This window comes from Barbus barbus, assembly GCF_936440315.1.
Source record: "Barbus barbus genome assembly, chromosome: 16".
NCBI classification, from domain to species: domain Eukaryota; kingdom Metazoa; phylum Chordata; class Actinopteri; order Cypriniformes; family Cyprinidae; genus Barbus; species Barbus barbus.
The window spans coordinates 27,421,612-27,446,419 of record NC_136744.1 but is presented as its reverse complement, the minus strand read 5'-3'; the positions used below and the strand labels follow the sequence as shown (position 1 = coordinate 27,446,419).

At 37.9% G+C, this 24,808-nt stretch overlaps 2 protein-coding genes across 3 annotated transcripts in view; both read right to left on the bottom strand.

Annotated features, from left to right (window-relative positions):
• The window catches only part of LOC306882746 (low density lipoprotein receptor adapter protein 1-B-like), a 56,642-nt gene extending 49,960 nt beyond the window's left edge, over positions 1–6,682 (bottom strand). The window contains exon 1 of the mRNA XM_079437601.1: positions 6,422–6,682. Coding sequence (XP_079293727.1) covers positions 6,422–6,506 — 85 coding nt within the window. The 5' untranslated portion in view covers positions 6,507–6,682. The remainder of the gene's footprint in view (positions 1–6,421) is intronic.
• Positions 6,683–9,341: 2,659 nt separating this feature from the next.
• On the bottom strand, positions 9,342–24,278 carry maco1b (macoilin 1b). Of its 2 annotated transcripts, none has more exons than XM_079437771.1 (11): positions 23,992–24,278; positions 18,717–18,858; positions 17,369–17,495; positions 16,595–16,718; positions 15,557–15,735; positions 14,591–15,179; positions 13,676–13,834; positions 13,398–13,580; positions 12,341–12,461; positions 12,050–12,224; positions 9,342–11,387 (listed from the first exon to the last, which is right to left on the bottom strand). In XM_079437771.1, exons 1-11 carry the CDS (start codon positions 24,069–24,071, stop codon positions 11,185–11,187), a joined length of 2,082 nt encoding a protein of 693 aa, XP_079293897.1. In that variant the 5' UTR covers positions 24,072–24,278; the 3' UTR covers positions 9,342–11,184. The 2 variants fall into 2 exon arrangements, with proteins under 2 accessions (XP_079293897.1, XP_079293896.1); XM_079437770.1 differs by having other exon boundaries at positions 14,591–15,182; positions 23,992–24,277.
• Positions 24,279–24,808: the final 530 nt, after the last annotated feature.

Here is a 24,808-nt window from a genome sequence, read left to right as displayed (position 1 = left end):
TAGGCTAAAAAAAGCATTAAAATGCAATGACACCTACATTGTCAACGCATCTTGTGTGCCACTGATAAGGCAGCCTGACGCACACCTAAAATGTGGATTTTTTTTTTAATTCAACGAATATTCAAAATTACGTCCCGTCTGTAAACATAAAGAAGTTGTCCCGGCTAGTAGGCTATCGCATGTGAGGATTCTGCAGGTGGATGGCGGATTGTAATCCAGAAAGGATTGTGTTTATGAAACACATGTGAATGAAATTAAATTATATTCCAGTTTTAAATGTGCTTCTGATTAAGAAAACCAGTTCGAAGTGAGCACAGTTCGCTTTTTGGGTTAAAAGAATTTCTTAATATGAAATTCCAGTGGTATGGCAATTAGATATAAGACTGTACAGAAATTGAAATCTACACGCTAATACTATACTCATAGTCACGCAATGCTGATGTTGTTAACATTAATAATTTGAGAATAAATTATAGCCATAATAATAATTTGCACGGTTAGATGTGATATGAGCTAACCGATCGTTAGATTTAATTGGTAGCGTGATTTATTGTAATGCTTTTTTCCTCAGTTGGTCAGAACAAACGTGGCAGACTTGTTATTTACTTGTTCAGATGGCAATATACGGTGAATATTCTTATTTGGGTCATATAGTCCAAGACTTACAGTGCGTTCACACCAGACGCGACTTGCTCGAATAAATTGCGCTATTCGTGCGTAGTTGTACGCTTGAACATTTTAGTTTACTCGCTTTATTCGCACATGAAATTCGCTTCATTTGCGCGGAAAATTCACTTCACAACAGACGCGAATTCGCGTCAGGGAGGGGCTTCTGCCAGGTGGCTCCAGTCTCGTTGCGAAATGGCTGACATATAAATAACTTTTTTTTTTTTTATATACTATTGTGTGAGTGTATTTGCAATAGGATATAACAGCTCCGGGTGTCCACGTAAAGCTACGATTATTTTGTCCTCCATTGTTGTTTCGGATTTCTCGCTCCGCTCGCTACGTCGTAATCACGTCACTACTAGAGCAAGGTCCTGATTGGTTAATGTGGCACGAATATCCGCCAAAGTTCAGATTTTTCAACTTGTATTTGTTTCAAATGCAAAAAGTACCTTTTATTATTAATGGCCATTCAAATGTTTAGTATTCTTACAAAATGTACTTTTTGTGAGCACGTAAATCACAAATATTTCATCATATACTACACTACTGTTCAAAAGTTGGTCGTTTTTCATGTTCTTTAAAGTCTCTTAATATATATATATATATATATATATATATATATATATATATATATATGTATACATTACTACAGTCTTCAGTGTCACATGATCCTTCAGAAACGCATTACACGTTTATACATGTCATTTTACTGACACAAATTAATGCATCCTTGCTGATTAAAAGTATTAATTTCTTTAAAAAAAAAAAACTTTTGAATGGCAGTTTATTTATCAATAGCAAGTATAGCTACTAAATATTTTAATGTGCTTTAGAGTCGAGTAAAAATAGTTTGTGTAATGCTTTTTCTTTATATTTTTGCAGATGAAATGCTTCTATATTTTAGGCTTTCTTTTTCATTTTGCTCCAGAAATATATCAAATACAGTTCGTCATTCGCGTGAATCGCACGCAGGATGTCTATTCGCGTCTTTGCATTGACATTTAAATCACTCGCGCTTAACGCTTCATTCGCGTCTGGTGTGAACGCACCATGAGGCTAGAAACTGTGATTCCTAATTAGAGATCGACCGATATATCGATTTACCGATATTTTTCCCGATATTTAAGCATTTTTTCATAATCGAATATCGGTTTTGTAATATCGGATTCCCCGATAAACACCGTCATCTTGTGGACGTGTTCAGAATTGCGCACAGGATCGCAATTGCAGCGCATCTGAGGGGAGACCAGACAGCAACGGCGTGCAGGTACTTGATTTGCTGTAGTTAGTAAACTATTTAATATTACAGGCATTAATGCACAAATTAGATGTATTACATAAATCCTTGATATATGGCCGGTTTCACAGACAGGGCTTAGACTAAACAAGGATTAGGCCATAGTTCAATTAGGACATTTAAGTAATTTTTATAAACGTGCCTTAGAAAAAATATTACTGGTGTGCATTTGGAGACAAAATAAAGGCACTGATATATTTTAAGATCAGTCAAAGCAAGTTTCTTTCAGTTGAAACAGCTCAGATTTATATTTTAGTCTGTAATTAGTTTTAAGCCTAATCTGTGAAACCGGGGGATATAGTTTAAATGCAACTTGGCTCTAAGAAATATGATAAATAAGATACTCTGTCAAGCCATGTCCCTATAAAGATAGGCTATAACTTTGCCTGAAATAACACAGCCATGAATTAGCACATGGTGGAAATAAAAGCGCTGAATTTAATTCTCTCTGTGGTCTATTAGTCTCGTGAAGTCGGAGTCACATAGATAATCCGTCAAGTCCTCTCCCAATAAAGACGTAACTTTGCATGAATTAAATAATACAGCCATGAATGATTGCATGTTGGAAAGAAAAGCATTGAATGTAATTCTCTCTCTGTTGTCTATATGCTTATCATTAGTCTCGTGAAGCCGCTTTCATATTGCAGTTCACTCAGCGGGTTGATGCTCAAGAAATGCTCAGCACGGCCACCGCATGTAACTTTTAACAAGATTCACTTTTTTGAAGCACCCTAAATTGTATTAACACTTACTATATAACCATTATTTCGTTTATAAACATCTAAATTAATATAACTCTATGGAAATTAATTATTTATTATCTCCGCGATCGATGGCAGTTTGAGTAGCCTATAGTTCTGTGTAAATGCATAGATAAACCGCGTTGTCAGCAGCATAATTTAGAGCATGCCAGTTGAGAAATGCAATAAAATACAATGCTTGTTATATTCCAATATTCCAGAGAATATTATTCCGTGAATTAACATTATCCAGTGAATTATTCTTCACTCTTTATCCTATTAAACAGCTTAAAAAACGTTTTTTAAAAATGAAGTTGATATGACTCCTTTCCTTTATTTTCTCCATTTGAAAACATTCGACTTTCTATGTTCATTTTGCTTACTGCTAATATTAGTGTTGCTGCTAAAGCTTTTTATAAATAAAATGTTTTTCATTGTTGTAATACGAAGATTACATTTAACATGACAGGGCTCTAGACTGCGACCAAAATGGTAATTGTTTGCGAGTTAAAATTTGACGTGGTCGATTTGTACGAGTGCCAGGTCTGCGCTACTCCAAAGCGTCTGTTTCATACAGCGCGCGCTGCCAGCCGCAGCACATTATAGCAGGAGTCAGATTTCACTGATCACGTGAAGAGAGGTGCTTTCAGCGCGAGCGCTTCGTGGGTAGAGCCTGGTTTATACTCGCCGCGTCAGCACGAGCGTGAAGGTGCGCGTCGCGGATGGAGCGCAACGGATGGATTTGTTTTCAAACTAAAGTAAAAGACCGCTTCTTAAACCAGAGAAGGTGAACGTGGTGGCATTCTTGTAAAAAAAAACATGCAAGTCCTGTCAGCTACAGCCAGTTTAGTTTTACTTTTCTTTTTGTTTTCGTTTTGAGAAGCTTGTTATCTTTGCTGTTTACCTCAGGTTATGCTATGGAGGCTTTCCTTAATTAAAAAAAATATATATATATTAATATGTATTTGCTTCCTCAGAGTTTGCTAAACATTCTGTAATATACTAGGTATATAGTACAGCATGTGATGTGTCCTGTGCCATGCCTTGTCTTATTCGTTTTGTTGATAAATGTTATGTAAGAGTTTGTCATTGTTAACTTACTGTTTTATTGTTGTTGCGCTTTTTAATTAAGAATAACAATGAATCCATCTTTTGTTTTAGTCTTAAAAAGTTAAAGGTGTATAGATATAAGCAAAACAGACAATGATCTTTTCTTGTAAAATGTGACACCAAGATCGCAAATTTGAAAGTAAAAAGCACACGAAAAAAGGAATTCCTGTTCACAAAATTTAAATCACAAATAATACAGATGAAAAAGAACGAGTTGAATGTTGAAAACTTTCGTTACCATATAACTATAAACTATGATAAAAGTTCATCAGCATGCATTGATTAATCAAATGTTGTAGCAAAAACAAAAAACAAATTGCAACCAAATTATGTGCTCGTGCACAAAAGTGAGATCAGTGGGAAGAATGAGTCTAGAGCCCTGCATGAAAGACTGCTAATTCTCAAAACATTTTTTGTTAAGATGACTGAAAGGAGGAAAAACCAAAGTGAAGTATGGACTTACTTCGCGCAGTCATTTATTTACTTTATAACAGTAAATAAATATCGGTTCTGCATATCGGTTATCGGGCACATAGACATGCAAATAATTGGTATCGGTATCGGTTATAAAAAATCAATATCGGTCGATCACTATTCCTAATTACAGTATCCACACCGGTGTGATGACTGACAGCTACACATTCACCTCAAAACAACCCCACGCACGGAAGAGAATTCCGCACTGAGCTGCAATTCCAGGTTTTCAAACAGAGATGGCGACAAAGAGGCAAAATTTACGGACTGCAGCTTTAAATAATATACATCACATTTCATCAATGCAGCAGATGGATGGCATACTTCTTTCATGCATGGCTTTGAAAACATAGCAGAACATGATAACTGACTGACATGTGGTTAATTTAAACCATGTCAATACTGGTCAATACTAGCATGGTCACCAATATATCATGCATGCCAAAACTCAAATATGACAGTCTGTGGTGACATCAGACAGTTGAGCGTGTTTGTGGAGGGTTTCCCCATAAAAGCAAACTAAAAGGTCACCAGGGAGTTAAGCTTGTTTTTGTGAAGCGCCACCGTGCAGCAGATGGACTGAACTCTGCTGTCTGTGGGACTTACACACCGCATCTGAGATCAAAGACGCCACTGGATCCAGGGGAACACGAGCAGCTGAGACCAGCAGTGCACGTACTCAGAGATTTAAAGAAATACTTCACCCAAAAGACAAAAGCTCTGCATTGACTCATCCTTGTATTGTTCTGAACCGCACGACTGCCTCTCTACAATGGAACCAAAAATTGTGTTTTTGAAGATTATTTTAAAATGTATTTAAACATATTGGCTGGCCTTTTTGATATAATGAAAGTGAATTGGGACTAGGGCTTTCAGGCTTCAAAAATAAGCATTATAAAATGTGCCTACATAAATTATCACATCTTCAAGCCATAGAAAACCTGTGTGTGAGGAACTGGCCCAAATTTGAGTCATTATTCACTTAAAAAAAAGCTTTACAAAATTGCATTTTGATGCCACTCTCGTATCCAAACATCACCTTTTCAAATGATCTTGACTTAAATTTCTCAAACAATATTTTTAGACGGTTTCAGGAGACTTGCAATATAGTGTGTAATTAGTATGGACCGATTTTATATTTAGTTTTACCATTTTGGAGCTTGACAGCTCCAGCCCCCATTCACTTTCCTTAACTAATCGAAAACAGCGGCCAACATTCTTCACCTTTTAGGTTCCTCAGGAAAAAAGTGAGTCATACAGGTTTGGAATAATTCCTTTGAGGGAGTGTTTTATTGAAGCCGAGACACCATTGCAATGAAATGGTCAAAGGAACCACAGAAAAATAGAGAATAGCAGAGACTGGCATCTTTTCTTCACAGTCTTTCTTGCTTTTTTCCCCCAAATAAAGCAGGTCCATGTACACCTAAAAAGCACTGCCTAGCAACACTGGGTTGCCAGGATCAGCCCCATTCTACAGCCATGCTCTCCACAGCAAGACAAAACACCAGAAGCGGTTCATATACATCTGATTCATATCGACCCGGTCCAGCTGTGTGTTTTTGATTCGCTTAAAAGAGTCGGTTCATAAGAATCATTTGTTCGGGAATCGTGCGACAGTGATCTCGATGTATGTTTACAACTCCCCAGTAAATAACGACTCATAAGAATCATTTGGGGTGCATCGCTCGCGCTGTTTGTTTTTGATTCAATATAAGGAACCGGTTCAGAAGAATCGTTCGTTCGGGAATCGAACTAGCACTGATCGCGCTGTAGATTCAGGGCAGGACAGGCTGTCAAAACCCGAACCCCAGGAAATCATTCGCTTTTGTTATTTAAAACCAGAATCAGAGAAGGGTTCTCGGTTCTCAACCCTTTTTTTATAAACAGATCAATATAAATCACAAAGCGTAATTTCCTGAAAACTGCTTTTAAATTGCACTAACATATAGTTGACTAACAAACAGCGGAGAACTTGAACAGTTTAATGGTAAATGCGAGTAAATTCCTGCTTTAACACACAAGTTGCAAGCAACTTTGACTCTGAATTTCATAACAGATCAACAGATATAAACAAGACCTATAACGACCGTTTCCAAGCAAATTCATGCAGACTGACAGCTGTAAAACTCACTTTTATGTTTTCCAGAGGTCCACGACTGTTTGGCCAGACTGGGACTGCGAATGATCGCGCGCCCGGCGGATTTGAGCGCGTCCATGATGAATACAGTTTATTGTGACAATTAATAATCCTGAGAGCGATCCTCTGCCTGATCGAGCCCAATCCTCTCCCCGCAGGAAAACTTTTCTGACAGCCAGTGATTTTCTTCCTTTTCCGCGAATGATCCCGGGTGGATGCAAGAACATGCTCGCCACGGCGGGCGGGGCTTAGTATGTAAATTAACCGTATAATGTTCCGTCGTGACGCTGCCGTGAGTGGGCGGGGTTCGAGTATGTAAATTAGCCAGATAATATTCAGTGGGCGGGGCTTCGCGTGAGAATATAAACAGAATGCCGTGTGATTAAAACAAACAATACTTAATATTATTGGATAAACATTTATTCTATAGTATTTGGACGCTTTAAACCACGCACGGTTAACAATACTATGGATAATGGAAAAACTGGTTAATAATAAAGAAATGATTGAATAAAAAAACATTGCAAGAGAACAGAGAAAAATACAAATACTAATAAATATTGCAGATAAGAGATGTTATTTTTTTTTATTTATATCTAATATTAATATATAAACCTTATTATTTGCATAACAACCATAGCAAAATTCTAGTAGCCAGATTCTGTCATGTAACAGTAAGTAAAGGGATTTTAGTTTACAAAAAAAAAAGGTTTTATGTTATTTTTAAAAACATTAGTATTCTGATATAAGTAAATTGCACAGCTGCACTACCGAAAATGTATTTACAAATATATATATATTACACAATATTTCAGATATTTCAGAACAGTGTCACTAAATTTCTCAAAATTAATTTATAAATACCTTAAGTTTTTTCCATTGCCCCATAATGTTGCCTCCACGAAGCACATGGTTCATTTTATGCAAGAAAAGTGGATCTAACAAGAAATGTCATCTTATGGTGTTTGTATATATATAAATATATATATATATATATATATATCCAGTGAATCTTTTCTTGGAGAGCTTAGCTATTTTTCTCTACACTCATCCCCGTCTAAATTCATCCGCATGAGTGCTTCTACACTGACAGCCCATCACCACATGGGGAAAGAGATGGAAAAATGGAAATAAAGAAACTGAAAGGTGAAAGAAAAATACATTCAAGAGTGCTTCTCTGAGAAAGAGGTCATTTTGCTTGTCATTGGGCCTTTTGCCAGTTCAGAGTGGCATCTTACAACCTCAATGTATGACTCAAAGAGCAAACAGAGACCGGGGCAACAGGTTCTTGACCCCTACCGTCACCCACCAAAACCTGTTTAGTTTCACGTGAAGATGAACAAAAAATACAATTGACCAGGGTCTCCCAGCAGAACAACAGGTGAGTCACTCAGTTCAGGTATTTAACACAAAAAAGAATCCAGATCTTCAGCATTCCTGAGTGACTACGACAGATTCATTCAGATTATCGCAGAAACTAATGTACCTGTTAAAGCAGGCAGTCAGATGAGGCTCTTTAGGGAGGCTGAATGTGAAATAATGCATCCCATGGGAGTCGTTCGCTCTCCCAGTTCATCCTATATACTGGAAGCTTGAGAAACGTGGTTGACATACTAAACGGCTCCTGTACATTATTAATGCGTCCATATGCTGATTAGAGCAACAGTCTGCTGCTCATTTGAGAATATAACAGCTATAACTGGTGAATAGATAGATGTAGGCTATACTGGAATGGCATAAGAGTGAACTATCACTATCCACCTTATTTTTAACGTAAGATTGGGCATGGCCATTTTAACTTGAATGTGCGAGGGCTCTGGTGTTATTCACTTCCAGTTATTTACAAAAACAGCCCGTTATGCTGGGTGATATCGCAAACTGGTAAATGCTATCACAATTTTTAAGTTATCATAATCATACATACAGTTTTACAGTTCACTGCACTTTGTTATTCTTCTGTAATGTACATTCACACAAAATAGCTTATTTCCGCATTGCAAAATAATGTGATTGTGGCATCTTTAAGTAAAAACAGTGGAGCCCATGAATGTAAGTGCGTCCTTGTGTCAAGAGTTTTTACATACACATCATGCCAGTGATGCACTGCAGAAAGATTGAGTGTGGAATTGTGAGCCTGTCTGCATGGTTATAAAAAGAGATGTGTTTAATATGAATGCTCTGGTTATTTATTCATGCACGTAATAACCTCTTATGATGAATGAGAGATGAAGGCATCACACTTAGCGCTCTGAGAATCTGTCAGCACGAGATGCTGCAATAGTTAAACTAAGACGTATGAAACAACATATTAAAAAAAAAATATATATATATAAAATATATTATATATATATATATATTTTTTTTTTTTTTAATAAGCCACTGAGTATATATATGAGTATACTGTATATAAGCTGGTGTGATAAGATGTTTCTGATTGGATCATGATCAAAATCTAGCATTATTGCCAGTCATATTTCATAAAGCCCAATTGGATGAAAAATGCCTGTTTGAACCATTTAAAATTAACATTAAACATTTGGAAAGTAAAAAAAAAAAAAAAAAAGATCTAAAAGTATAATGTTTATTCTTTGTCTATATATCACTGAGATGTTGATATGTACTCCTGCCATTTCTGTCAATGAAAATCTGTCCAGAAAAATCAGATAAACAAATACGGTTTACCTACTCTTAGGGGAAATGCATTCAGAACATTGTACTCGTTTCATTGTTATTCTTCACCATAAATTAACCCTTCGCTCAGCCCAAAATAAACCATAATAATGTTTTATCATTTGCATTCATCACGTTTTTCCTTGCTGTCAAAACACTTTGTCTTGTGACCCACCTATAATTTTGCACGCAAACATTTAGAAAGCACAACAATCAATGGACAAACCACAAAAGAATTTTAAATGCCAGAAAAAAATGTTTTATTACTTGAAACCTCACAGAGAGTGCAGCCGAGGTCTGGCCAAAAAACAGACAGAAAGCTAGAAGTGACAGCGGGCGAAGAAAACAAAACAACTGCCCCCCCACCCACTCTTTCATTTAAACCACCTGGACTTTGCAAACTTTCCCACTTCTTCCATCACATCATGGTTTTAAAAAACACTGACACCAAAAACAACAACCATCTCAGAGCACTACAATACCACATAGGACTGACTCTGGCTAAACCCCGCCCCCCTCCCACCCAATGGAATACTAACACAGTAACCATCTCCCCTTCTGAAAACTAACCGCACCGGAACTTGTTTGAGGGAACTGACTTCCTCTGGTTGGCAAAATCTATTTGCTTTAACACAAATCTGAGGGTTTTTCCAAGAAGTGGGTCGGCTCGGGACGTTCTCCCTTTAGCCCGGTAATACTTCATGCTTAGCAGACGTCTGGATCTGTATTCATTTACACAGCAAGTGTGATGATGGTCAGATGAAAACCTTTCCAAGAGTCTAACGGGTTTAAAGTAGCAACACTATCTGAACACAACAGCGCCATCAAGTGGCACAACCAAGTATTTCTCTGAAAACAAGACACAAACTATATAATAATAGCAATAATACTCTCCTCTAGCTTCTGATCATTGGACCAGCCAGTAACCGGATGGATCTGAAACACTTCTTTTTCAACAAATGTACAGTTTTAGTTGGCACTGGACTACACTAGCTTCTGTCTGATACTGAAAGATGGTCAATACAATAAAGAAAACAAGGAGAGGAAAGTATCCTGTGTTTTCATACTTAAGATATTCCCTTGCGAGCTCGTCAACAGTGCAATAGTGCAACGCCGGATAAATAAATAATAATGTAAACAAATGACCGAATTCACAAGCGAGGACCAAAACAGGAGCAGAGTCATCACGCCAATGGGCTGGTGATCCGTTTGCCGGATGTGACCAAAAAGGATGTGGTTGAGGCATGACGTGGTGAAGGGAGGGAAGAGATCTTTCGGTTCAACCAATGAGGTCCCATATGAAGGCACTGATTATCTGTAACTGGTGAATTACGCTGCTGGACTGTGTTTGTGGCGCAGTTTGTCTTTTTGTACCAGGAGGAAGAACAGCAATCCACAGATGAAGCTTCAGTCCGTCAAACGAGTCCTTAAAGATCGGGAGTCCTCCGATCTTGACATACTGATCCAAGGGAGACAATTTTGTTGCATTGTTTCTGGGACGTTTTTTTTTTTTTTTTTTTGCATTACATTCTTATCATATTAGATGGTGACATTCTTGAGTAAAAATCTTCTTCTGATATGGGGTAGAGCACCTGGGACAATGGATCTCACACTTGCCCTGCTTTGCATCCCCCCGAAAAAAAACAACAACATTAAAATCAAGGCCGAAATCCAAAGAAGAGGAACGAAAATGGATGCGAGCGGTCTCTGAATGGACTGAGGGAAGATACTCACCAACTTCTGTGAGGTTTCTAGACATTTACAAGAGAAAAGAAACAGCAGTTTCCTACTCGATGTGTGACGTCCCTTAAAAGTCCTCTTTTTTTGTCTTTTGTTTTTTTACTACAACAAATACAGTCACACAATACAACATCCTTCTGACCAGGCAAGAAGCTGTAGTAATAGAAGACGAAAAAACGAAAACAAAAAAGCAATCTGAGCCACAGACATGCCAAAGATGAATCTGAATCTGGGCCTATGTAGGAAAAAAAACAAAACAGAGAAGACCGTGTGTGCGCGTGTGTATATGTGTGTGTGTCTGTGTATGCGAGAATGAGTGTAGGTCTGTTGTGGTGGGAAACAACCATTCATTTCTTCAGGGGCTGGTAAACAGATGCGTTGGGGTCCAGTCCTGATGGACTGGTGTCCATGAACTTGGAGGAGTAATGGGGCGTGACTGGGGTCATGCTGCCCGTATCTGCGGAATACACCACGCTGGGCATGACGGCCATGACCTCTGCTATCTTCTGCTTCAGGTCTTTAATCTCCTGGTCTTTCTGCAGAATTTGACCTAAAAAAAATATATATACCCAGAGAGAACCAACTAAGTGTTTTTCCACGTTTGGGGATGTTTTCAGTAAAGACATAAACTACTGTTTAAAAGTTTATGGTTGAGTTTAACAGTTTAAAAGTCTCTTCTGCTCAAAAAACATTAATATTATAGAATTTTATTAGTATTTAAAATAACTATTTGAACTATTTTCAAATTTAATTTATTCCTATGATCAAAGCTGTATTTTCAGCATCATTACTCCAGTCTTCAGTATCACATGATCCTTCAGAAATCATTCTAATATACTGATTTGCTGATTTGTTATTATCAATGATGAAAACAGTAATTTTTTTTCCTTTTTTGAGAATTCTTTGATGAATAGAATGTTCAAAAAAAATGTGGTTATTGTCACTTTTGAACAATTTAATATTTCTGCTGAATAAAAGTATCAATTTGATTTTAATTTTAATATTAAGTAAAAAAACAAAAAATAAACGTTTGAGTTTGATCTTCTGCAATGTAGTTCCCTCAAAAATTTATTATTTCAAGCAATTCCAGAAAAAAAAAAAGTTAGGTCTAAATGACAGTAAGTAAATGATGACAGCATTTTTATTTTTAACTATGTTTTTCAGATACTTGAGAAGTGTGGGTAATCTGGACAAAAGAGTGTTATGCAAGACCTTGTGCGATCTCCAGCTGTCTCTTAGCGTCTCCGAGGGCAGAGAAGAGGTCCAGCTTGATTCTGGTCTCAGCGCTGAGACTGTTTTCCAGGTGCTGGGTTTTATCCTGCATCGCTGACAGCGCTGACATCAGAACCTCTGTGTCCTTCTCATTTTCCTTATATTTATGTAGCTCCTAGAAAGACATGACAGAAGGAGCAGTCTATTTTTATACTTTTTCTCAATTTACAGAAGAATCAGAAGATTTTGAAAGAGATTCTAAGCTAATATGGCATATGGACATCTCCTCACTTGAACTTTGAGTTCCAGCTCTCTGATTTGATCTTCTTTCACCTTGATGTCAAGCGTGAGTTTCTTACACTCCATCTCCAGCTCAGAAATCCTCCTCCTCAGAGACTCTGTGCACTCACCTCTGACACATACAAACGACACGCGTTAGTTCACATACAAAAAGTGTTAAATATGCTGCAGTTGTATGGAAAGAAAATCGACTGAAACAGATCTCATGAAAGGGAAGATATAACTGACAAGGAAAAAAAAAAAAGAATCATGTGAGAAACAGACAGAATGGATGAAGGCAAAGCTATTAACAAAAAAACAGTCAGAAAAGAAACTGAAAAGAATGGAGTGGCAGGAAATATTACAAAATAGCATGCATGTTATGTATACTTCTGTTCAAAAGTTTTGGGTCAGTAAGATTTTTTTCCACAAGCAATTACTTTTATTTAGCAAGGACACGTTCAATTAATTTAAAGTGACAAAGACATTTATAATGTTATAAAAGATTTCTATTTCAAATAAATGCTGTTCTTTCAAACTTTATAATCAATACTTCAGACGTATTGGCTGCTGAAAATTCAGCTTTGCATCACAGGAATAAATTACATTTTAAAATATATATAAAAAAGGAAACCATTATTTCAAATTGTAATAATGCTCCACAATATTACTGTTTTTACTGCATTTTTAAATCAAATAAATTCAGCATTGGAGAGCATGAAAGACTTCTTTCAAAAACATTTAAAAAAAATCTTACTACTCTCATACTTGTGAACGGTAGTGTATGTTATGCATTCCAATCAACCAGGTTTCTTTTGATGACATTTTTGAAGAACAGCATTTATTTGAAATATGTAATAATGAAAGTCTACACAGTCACTTTTGATTAATTTAATGCGTCCATGCTGACTTTGAAAAAGTATAAATTTTTTATAGAAATAACAAAACAAAAAAACTTTTGTATGGCAAAATGAAATGAAAAGGAATAGAATGGAATGCACAACATATAATGGAATGGATGTTAGGAAATTAAATATAACGGAATGATGGGAAGGTGTGTCACGAGCACCTGGTTGCCGCAGCGAGAGCGACTGCACGGGCTGCTGTGGCCTCCTCCAGCTTCTTGCGTTTCTTTTCCTCTGCTAACAGTTTCTCTGCTGCAGCACGAGCCTCCTGTTCTGCCTTGAGACGCTTCTCCAGCTGCCCCACTGTCTGCTTGTCCTTCTGCTTCGCCTGCACAGCGTTATGAAGTCTGAACACACAAACAAGAGTTTGCATTAACACAGGTACAGTGCCCCGCCTGCTCTGCACTTTCTTAAGAAGCAAACTGAAGGTGGAATGTCTCACTTGTTTTGCAGTAATTCGTTCTCCTGTCGCAGCTGTCCGAGCTCAGAGCGTATGCTGCGTTCAGAGCTGCCTAGAGAGCCCAGCTGACTGCGCAGATCCTGTTCGGTCTGTCTGCTAGCCTGCAGGTCTGCCTTCAGCTTCTTAACATCCTGCTCCAGCCTAAAACACACATAAAACATACACTTCAGGTCATAACGAGTCATTATGATAAACGTGAATCAGAAACTGTGTTTTAAATCTAGACAGCATTTCTGGCCATTCAAACTTGCTCAAGGCATAATATAAATCCCAATGATGCACATAAATGCTAAGCAGAAAAGTAGATGATAATAGAAGTAACTGTTTTGAGGTGGTTGGTGGATTCTCCCAGATTTGGGGTGTTTGCTGGTCTGCAACTTCTGTTTTACTATTGAACTGGTCCGCAACCAAGAATGTATTTGGAACCACCATATTTTCATAATATAACTTAAGTGTACAGGAGTCCAAAAAAGGACTGACCCTATTTATGAATATGCCTACTTCCCTACAATATAGGATGTCCGAATACACCGTTTTTGAAAAACAGTAGGACCTAGGTCACCTACTGTTCCATCAAAATTTAAAAGTGCCTATCTGATGGACACTTTGCTATCCCAAGAGGCCATGGGAGAGGAGTTGAGAATGCTGGGAAAGTGCCTCATCTGACATTGTAGGTTATGACCATGCAGATCTGGTATGTCCAGATTGCATTCATACTACGCACATACACACTTACCTGTTTAAGTTCTTCACAAATGTAGTCCCTATTCTGGCTATTTAGCAATTTTAGACAATTTCAGCTTATTACCAGGCAATCCACCTTAAAGTCAATGTGAATTCAACAAGAACAGATTCCCTCAGTTCTCAGTTCCCTTTCGAGATGCATGCGAGTCTAACCTGACGAGCGCTTCGGGTTTGCTCAGCTGATTGTTGGGAATGCAGTTTTCCACAGGGTCTCTGTTTGACACGGAGTTCTTCCCTCCTCCACACTTCTGTTTCCTGTCCCCCTTACCCGAGGAAGAGGCGGACGCCGAAGGCCCGGAGGAAGACGGCACGCTGCCGTTGGCCGTTCCGTGCCCCCGGGGCGAGGAGCTCCCTCCCCCTCCTCCTCCGCTGGCATTTTTGTAATTTTTGTTGGAGTTGGAGGAGGAAGAGGAGGATGAGGATGAAGAGTGTTCCTCTTTCAGCAGGTTCTCAGTGCTGCCCAGCAAGTCTGAGCTGCTCAGTCTCTTACTGTTCACGTGGTTTTCCATGTACTCCATCTCCTGAGCTTTATTGTCCACTGACGGTAAGATGCTGCTGCTGGTGCTGCTGTGATGGTTCTGGTTGTGGTTGTGTTGCTTTTTGGACTCGTTCTTGCCTCGTTCTTTCTCTCTGTATTCCAGCTCTGGTAATGTGTTGGATGAAGGTTTTTTACCACCCGCCGAGCCGTTCTGTGCCACAGCTGGAGAGTCTACATCATGAATGCCTTTAGATGCTGCTGCTGCTGCTTATGAAAGAAAAAGAGAGACTTAAAAAGAACACTTTACACAAAACAGAACATATTTACTCAGCCTCATGTCACAACGATTTTTGAAGCATCTTCACACAGCTATGTATAATATACAATGTCAGTTCAAAGCTGTCATGACCCAAAAAGGACAAAAACAGTTTAAAAATGCATTTGAAGTAGTCCATCTAACTCGTGCACTATGTTCCAAGTCATACGGAACAGACTTAAATGTAGGTTGTTTTTCACTCCTTTTTGGAGCTTGACAGCCGTGGTCAATAAAGAGCTGTGTGGAAACTGTGCAACGTGTCTCCAAATACCAGCATATGGTTGAGTGAACTATTCTGTTAGGAGACATTGTGCAAAGTCCTTACCCTCCTCAGCTTCTCTCTCTTGTCTCTGTATGAGCTGTTGTTCTGAAGGTAGCGCTTGCTGCAGCAGCTGCATGTAAAATTCGTTCTCTTTCTGTACTTCCTTCTGTTTCCGCAGACGCATCTTATAACTTACATAACTCTTAAAACCAAAGCCCAGCGTTACCACCGGGTACCCGATACTGTGAACATAGACATCATATGATTAACATTGTTGGGGGGAAAAGCATCACAAAAAACACTTAAGACACAAGTAAGAGCTGTAACTTCATATTTTGGTCCAAGTAAGTAACCTGTTCTACACTTTCATGGGAAAAACTTGAGCCATTGTTTTCTCCACCACTTCAAATGTTGTGGATTATTACGGTGTACTGCTATTCGATTGAACATTGACTAGTAAATGAGATAGGTTTGATGGTATTTAGTCTTCTGATTAGTGATGCACCAAAATTAATATTTAATCAAAATATAAATTAGTTTTAGCCCAAAAACAAGGGTTTTTGGTAATTATATTTGAGTAATTGGTTAACTGAACTCTGTATGCTCTTTCGGGTGTCATGTTCAAAGGTGATAACTCGGCCTGCAATGAGCCGCCTCTTACGGAAATTGTGCATGTTTTACACAATTTTCCATTGTTTTTCATAATTTTTGGTCACAAAGAAAGTGTGTCCACACTGTTGACATCATGTTTAGCTGTTGTAGTTTATCCGCAATGTGTGCAAGAAATACACGCTGACACAGTACAAACACACCATGAGAGAAGCGCCAACTAATATTTTAGCCTAATATTTTCAATTTCGGTGCATCACTACTGCGGATCATAACAAACACACAGTCCCTGGACAATTACTGATGTAAACTCAGATCACAGACAATCTGCTCACAGCAGTACTGAAGCAGGTCACATATTGTCACTTACAGTATTAAAAGCATGACTAACACTCTCTGAAATGGAAAGCGGACAGATTAAGCTGAAACTTGCTCACAATCAGTGCCAAGTGTTTGACTCAATGTAAGCGAGGATTGTGGAAAATGACATACCAGTGTGCTGCAAACGGACGACACAAGTCCACGTGGAAGTGTTTCAAATCTTTAAATCTGATAGCTGCCTCGATATAAACAAAAAGTATCCATAGCGACACAGTGGGGAGGCAGACCCCTCGTTCTGTGGAGAGACGTGAGAAGAGAATGGTCAATTCACCAAGTGCTTAAAATACTTCATCTGACATCAGTAACAGCCCAAATCAACCTAAACAAACCCACGACGATTCAAGCACACACTCTGTGGGTGAATCTGAATCAAGTATCAGCGCTAAACAAAGCGAGTGAGTCATTAGAAGCAAATGCTATTGTTGACATCAAGATCCAGAGCTGCTCATTTACACCGGCAGAAATAACCAAGCTCACAGCTGCAAGGTCACAGCGCATGTGTGTGCATGTTATAAAGAAAGAATAAAATATGTCACGACAACAAAAGCTCACAGAAGCATGGGAATGATCCTCTCATGCTGGAGTTCCAAGGTGTCAGTTCTACACACATTTGTAAAATATTTTTAATCCATCATCTTTATACAGAGAATTCGAGAAACCAGAGATGGCATCACAAGTGTGTTTACATCCAAACAGACTGACACTGTGACAACCTCAAACTGACAAGTTTATCTATACCGGAAGTGTCAAAGCTGTAAGTCATGAATGTTCACAATCTGCTGACCAATCAGCTGCAAGCTTGAGGTTAGACTTCAGTAACGGTAAAACAAAGAAAACTAGATCAATGATGGAGAACGTGTGATACACTATGAACAATACTCTTACCTGTGTGCCAGACGTACTGCACCCACACATATGTGCTGGCTGCAAAGAACAGCCACTGCACTGGGATGAACAGCAGACATATAATATCTGATGTGAATGCCACACACACAAAAAACACTGAGAAAGCCTGCAACACACAGAGAGACACATCAGATCATCACATGTGCAAATGGCATGACAGTCATTTCACGCTCCTCAGTGAAATATAACTTCAGCGTCCTGCTGTGAAACATATAAAACAACCCTAAACAGCACTTTTGAAATATCATGCCATTTGTACGATTATTTAAGAGATATAGACGTTGTTCCTGAACTCGGAAGTCACGCCTAACTCTTAACCCGAAGGATGCTTAGCATTTCCGGTCCCCAGTGTTTCTAGTCAAATTAGCGTATATTCCGATCTGATAATCTAATGTGAAACCTATTAAAATGTTTTAAAAAAGCACATGGCTCCATAGCGCCATCACTTTACAGTGTCGTAATGACCGTCATTTGTCAGTGCCTCACTCCTCAAAGTTTAATGAGTGTGTAGATGACACGAAGCTGCCGACGTTAGCTACAATAAAAACAGATGGGCACTATTTGAATGGGTTCCTATGGAAACCAGAACAGAAGAGCATCCAATCGGAAGTTAGAATTCTTAATAGCAGAGCTCAAAGTTTACTCAGGAAAAAGGTCTATAATAGGAACAATAACAAGTGTTTTAAAGTAGTGGGTTCATATAAAGTGCAAATAATACTTCAATACTAATGACTGACCTTCTGACCATGAAGAAATCTCTTAATCTCAGATAAGACTAGATAAGAGTATAAACTGCAATTTATCTCCCTCACAGGATTATTGATAACGTCAAACCCATAAACAGATGCATAAATTCATCATACAATATAAGAGCTAAGACATTGTTATGCTTTTGTAAGAAGCCTCTTATGCCAAGGCTGCATTTCTTTGATAGAAAATATAGTAAAAATTGTTATATTGTGAAATATTATTACATACTCCGTTTTCTATTTGAATATATTTTTAAAATTTAATTTATTCATGTGATGGCAAAGCTGTGACATTACATTAGGCATTTACAACATATACAATATAAAAAGGTAATGCGTTTAAATTTAAGTAGCAGCTGATTTTAAGAAAATTTAGATTCTAGTGTTTTTTGTCTGCTTTGGAGCTTATAAGCAGTATAAATCACCATGCACTTTTGTTGTATGGAAAACAGAAGCTCAGACATTCTGATAAACATTTGATTTTGTGTTGGGATGACATCGATTTCTTAAATTATTTAGTACCATTATCTGGATGAAAAGCTGGTCTCACACAAACACACACACACACACACACTCACCAGGCCCTGGTATCTGAAGGAGTCGTAAACACTACGAATGAAGAGCCAGAAAGGCCAGAGGTACTCAAAGCGGAACTCCAGCACAAAGTCTGCCAGCAGCACCAGAGCCCAGACCACCAGAAACTTCAGGTACAGGAACGTACTGAGACAAAGAGAAAGAGATGTTATTCTTACCCAATCATTCATTCAAGATTTCATCTCTTTGAATAAGAACCCACATGTGGCCTTGAGCCAATGAACATTTAGCGACATGTACAAGCCACTCCATTATGAGCTCCAGCATTAAATCCAACCCAATGAAGCATGGGTAGATGGGGGAGGACTAATCACCGTTTGGCTTTCTCCAATGCAGTGTGCAGTGAATGAAGTGGATTATGTTTTATGTAGGGACGAGAAGAGGCCAAGAGCACATGAGTAAGATGTATTTCCAGATGTAGCAATGCAGATAAGGTGTACTCAATCCACCAGATAACAGAACTATTCTTTAATTAGACTATAATTGTGCCTCAGTGAGATATAGAATATTTTCCATATGTTATGCTGTCTATGTGATATTAAGCAACATTGTGAATATTTCGATTTTTTTAGTTTTTTGGCCATTAAATGGCCCTAAAGACTGTGTCTCCAGACCGATTTTGTGATCATTCTTTGTTTCACAAAAATGGGAGGTTTAAGCCAGCTAACAATAAATTATTTTAAAAACCATTTACATACATGAAACGCAGTGCATAAACGGCTAAAAACAGAACAAAGCCAAAAAAAAAAAAAAAAAACAGATCTTAAATTAATGTCCACCAGATAACAGAGATGATAATAATAATAATAATAATAATAATAATATTAAAAATAATAAAAACAAGAAAAAGACATTTAGATATTTTAACAGAGACAAAAAAAAGTGGTTGGTGTTGGTTAGATCAATTACTTTCCATGAATTTTGTCATAAAAGAAAACGTCATTTGGAAGAGAGGTGTAAAAGCATACACTTAAAAACAAACCACTTCCCATTTTGTAAAAAATTGCTGCTCTTCTGTCTTTAATGATTATGATTCATCTAATAGCATCTTCTACATATTTCTCTGTTGCTCATACAGGTGCTGAAGACACTATTAATAGTGTTCAGATGACAGAAATGATTGTGTTAACACAAGGTTAAAAAAAAAAGAAAAAAAAAAAGAAGCAGTCACTGGACCGGTAGGTCTGGGCTGATGACATACTTGCTCAATTCCACCTCACTGAGGAAAGCAACATAACAAATCAGATAACAGGTGTTACAGATGCATCTTCACAGATTATATCATCAAAGTTGACAGTAAATGGATGGATGCATCTAAAACAAAAAATCCATATGCAAGACATACTACACATGAAAACAGAGGTTAAAATACTCTGATGAAAGATTTGAGAAATGTTTCTTTTGGAACAAAACCAAAAGAAAAAAAATCTGATTTTATTCTGATTTTAAATATAGCACTAAATGATCTTCACATAAACATTTGCTTCATATTTTAGTATCACACAGTTAGGACCAAATCTATTACTTAAGAACTCTAAATGAAATCTGGTTTTACAGTTTGGTGTAAAAAATTCTTCCAAATGAAAGTGTTATTTCCCAGATGCACACTTGAAATCACATGCAACATTATGTCAACATCTGACATGACTGAATGTAAGCTCTAGAGCCACTGCATTAAAGAGTCAAACATGCTGAACATCAAGCAGAATAGCAAATGACTGATAATGGGTGAAGCCTGGCAACCGTCTTTAATGGCAGAAACCAGTTGCCAGTTATTTACCCACCGTGAGCAAATCGTAGTGTTTAACTGCGTCATCCATCTACGATGATAATAACACTTTTATAACAGAATTACTAACAAATGCAAGCAGCGGTGTGCAAAATATAGAATATTCCTCATGATATATCCTCAATTATTGGTCAGGAATTTGCATTAAGAGGAGCATAAGTTTCTAAGTTCGATTGATTTTTGTTAATCAGTTCAAGCTGTCAATGAATCAATGAAAAACTCAATTCAATAATTTCTTGCAAGTATAAAAATGCTACGTTAAATGCAGGTAAATATTGCTGTTTATAAATGCATTTTTGTGTACTGTACATAGTGCGTCATAAATACACAAGGCATTATTTATTTAGTTATTTATAATTATGTCCTTGTTTGGAAATTTTTTTTATTATTTCTATCTAGCTTTACTGTATTTCACTGCTGGAATTATGAATTAGCTTGGCCTTAATGACTGCTCTGTTGAAGTTATGATTTCTCTGACTGAAGAAAATCACTATTTTTGACCATTTCAGTAAAAATATTCACAACATAATTAACTATAAATTGTAACCAGCAATAGGCATCTTTATACAGCTGATTTAAGGCAGTTATGTGCCTGCTTAAAATGCTGTGTAAAGACGTAATGCAGCATAAAAGCCTGACTAAACTGTGTATCAAAGTATATGGTTATCATTGTTGTGTAAATGCACTTATGCCATTTCGGAGTAGCATTAAACAGTCTTTGTAAAGACACCTAAAAGCCACTTCAGAAGCACTTCTGTGCCACCTCTGTAGCGTAAATTTGGTAGAATGCACTTCACTGACATCCTGCTTTAAACATTTGAATTTAAGTCCTTATATGACCAACAGTAAACATTAGGGGTGTAACGATACGCGTATTCGTATTGAACCGTTCGGTACGAGGCTTTTGGTTCGGTACGCATTACAAACCGAACGATTCGTTGGACTAATCCTGTTACGTATGGAAAATAAAAGCTTAAAGTGTGGGAAATATCAGTGCCACTGCGCTCAACAATGCAGCCCAAACAACATAACAGGCATCGTGCTGTCTGCCCAGTGATAACCTCCCCTTGCTGGTGTGCGTCGAAAGACGATGATCTTGTATCAACGATAGCCAGAGATATTACAAAAACATAAATTATTGGCAATCTTAAGAGGATTTGGCATTTCCAATTAATGTAGGCCGGTTACATTATTATTTTTATTAGGCCTATTATTATGATTATGAAGTCACTTTTATTATTAAATTACAATTAATTTGCCCCGCAATAATTAACGCATAACTGACACGCTGTGGGATAAGATTAGGCTATAGGCTATTTACTACTCAATTAAAATGTTTTTAAAACAGATCTATTAGGCTTTAGTAGTAGTAGTAGCCCTTTATTGTCACTAGTCACAAGTACCAGCGAAATTATAAATAGCAGGGGAGATCTACTTCTCAAAAGAGTTCAGTTGCAACCCTGATAAAACACACCTGTCTTTAATTATCAAGTGCTCTTTCAGATCCTAATTAGTTGGTTCAGTTGTGTTTGATCAGGGTTGGAGCTGAACTCTGCAGGAAGGTAGATCTCCAGGAACAGGGTTGGGCACCCCTGGGCTATAGGCTACCTACAATAAATTATAGTCATATAATTAAAATATTAACACTGCAGTCATCAATAAAATCAATAAAATAAAAACTTATTTCAAGCACTGACTTTCAAAAACAACCTGTTTAACACGAAATACGTTTCTTATTTTTTTTCAGTATGTACGGGTCACAAGAGGAATATAAAGTAAATAAATGAAAACAGCTATAGGCTATATCGTTCCCAGCATATGTTGAAGTAGATTCATCTTTCTTTGTCTCTGAGAGAATATGCAGCGTCAGATACCGAAAGCTTCGTCATTACTCAGTCATTCCGTTTTTACTTTCACTTTCTGCTTATAGTGAAGTGACTGAGATTAAGACGTTCACCAGCATAATTCTTGCGCAAAGGTTGCACTGTGCAAACTCGTGCTTGTGTGATATCCATTGGCTCACCTTCATGGTTTAAAACAGAAATATTTCCATTCCAACATTGCGACGTAACCAATTGCCCCCCCGCATCGAAAACGTACCGTGAATTTTGTGAACCGTTGCACCCCTAGTAAACATACTATATACCAGGGATCCTCAAATCTGGCCCATTCCTGCAGAGTTTAGCTCTAACCCTAATCAAACACACCCGAGCTGCTAATTAGTCTTCAAGATCATTAGAAAATCACAGGTAGGTGAGTTTGATCAGGGTTGGAGCTGATTGGCCCTCCAGGGAAAGATTTGAGGAACCCTGCTATATAATATACCAAATAATGGAACAGACCCAAACACTGGCATTTAGAGACAAGGGGTCAGCAATATGACTGGCATCCCAAGTATAGAGATTAATGCTATTATATGAGAGGTTATACCAACTGCTAAGATATGAAATATGCAATACTGCTGCATCAAACCCCTTCACAACATCACTTTTGATTGATGGGTTAGATGCTCCATGACAAAGCTTACAAAACAAAAACACTGAGACTAACAAACTACAGCTCTCAATGAAAGAATGAATTGTGAAAAAAAAAATCAATAAATAAAAAAATATGTAGGTGTAATTAAGATTAATACCCTTACAAAACCTTCTTTCTTCCGTGAAACACAAAAGGAGATGTTAGTCACTCGGAATGACAGTTTCAGTCATTTACTCTCATTTTATGCAAAAAAAAATAAAAGCATCGAAAGTGACTGATGTTAAAATCTTTTGTGTTTCATTTACAAAAAAAGTCAGATGGGTTTAGCTTTAACAATATTGATCATTTTAACCTAAACATTATTCCTGACAGCAAACAAACAAATAAATAAATAAATACTTACTACTATAGATATACTGTCAATTCTGGTACATATAAATGCTTCTTATACCAAATTTGTAGTAGTTCGTGAGTTCTCAAGGAAAACGTTAAAAAAAATACACAACTGCCCTCAGTCTCCCCAACTTCTGAGGAAAAACACAACCAACTTCAGTTATTTTGGCGTCTCGGGCAGCTGTCTCTTAGAAATCCGTATTTGAATAAACTTCACGCATTTACATATGCGATTTGCTAATTAAATTACGGTTATTCTCCTTACGGTGTTGTAAGATGATCTCTTCGGTGCGGTTTCTGACAGACTAACGGTCCCGTCACTCGCATGATTGACAGCTACCGACTCTAACCGTCGGGTCTCGAGACACACCGGTGGGTTTCGCGGGTTTCTTTCTTTTAAAGCGCATCGCTGTAACGAGGCCTACGGCAGCTTATTTATTTCTGCGGAGACGGCTGTCTACCTTCAGCCAGCTTTGTTGACGGTAGCTCAGCTCGTCTAGATGATTTACAGTCTCTCTATGAGATCTTGGATCATAATAAAAACGTCTTTCCTAAAGGTCGGGAATGATAACGGTTCGTTCGGAAGGTCTGGATCGTACCTGCCGTAGATCCCCTCGGTGATTCGGTTCCGTTTTAAGGGCCGTCGGAGCTTGCTGCAGTCCGCATTGCGCCGCTTCATCCTCGCCCCCTTAAATCGGGCTTTTTAATACGTACTGCAGTATGGTCCAGGGTTCTCTCTTATTCGGACGGGAAACATTGGCGGTCCTGCAAAGGAATATACCGCTGTGGTTGTTTTTTTTCTCCTGGAAACGAAGAAATAAATAAAAAGACTGAGTGGAAGACCCTCCTCCTTCTCTCGGCGCAGACACAGGCCTAGACAGGTGTGACTGACAGGCCGCTAAGCCAATAGGAATCGCGCTTGTCAGCTGTCACTTTGAATGACAGGACAAACAGCCAATAAGCAGCGGTCTGTTTTGTCGCGGCTGACAGGTTTTATTCGTCCTACCAATAGGATTGATTTGGGCGGGACTCCCTATACGTTTTTTTGCGTATGATGTATGAGAGATGCGTATTCCACATTAACGTAAGTTTCGTTGGTACGTTGCGCGTTTCATTGCTAAGCACAAGTATATTTAGATTGTGACTGACTGTCAAACGCTACAATGGAACAAACAAGGCCCACCAAATAAGATACGTATAATGCATTATTAATTTAATGATGATTAGTGTTCACTTAATTGTACTATGAGCTCGATTTTAATTCCCCCCACACATGGAACAGGACAGGAATAACCCAAACTTAACCACAATTAACACAATGCATCATTTTCTTTTGATAACGGTCCTAATATACAAATATAGGATATAGGATTAAATGCAAACTTATTAGGTGGCATTTTTGGGAAACACCTCCAT

Excerpts from the sequence above, each read along its gene's own strand:
- maco1b (XM_079437770.1), bottom strand. The coding sequence starts at position 24,071 with ATGAAGCGGCGCAATGCGGACTGCAGCAAGCTCCGACGGCCCTTAAAA. Across the intron at positions 15,736-16,594 it reads CGTCCGTTTGCAGCACACTG|TATCGGGTACCCGGTGGTAA; the intron begins GTATGTCATTTT and ends CTATGTTCACAG. Across the intron at positions 11,388-12,049 it reads ACAGCTGGAGATCGCACAAG|GTCAAATTCTGCAGAAAGAC; the intron begins GTCTTGCATAAC and ends TATTTTTTTTAG.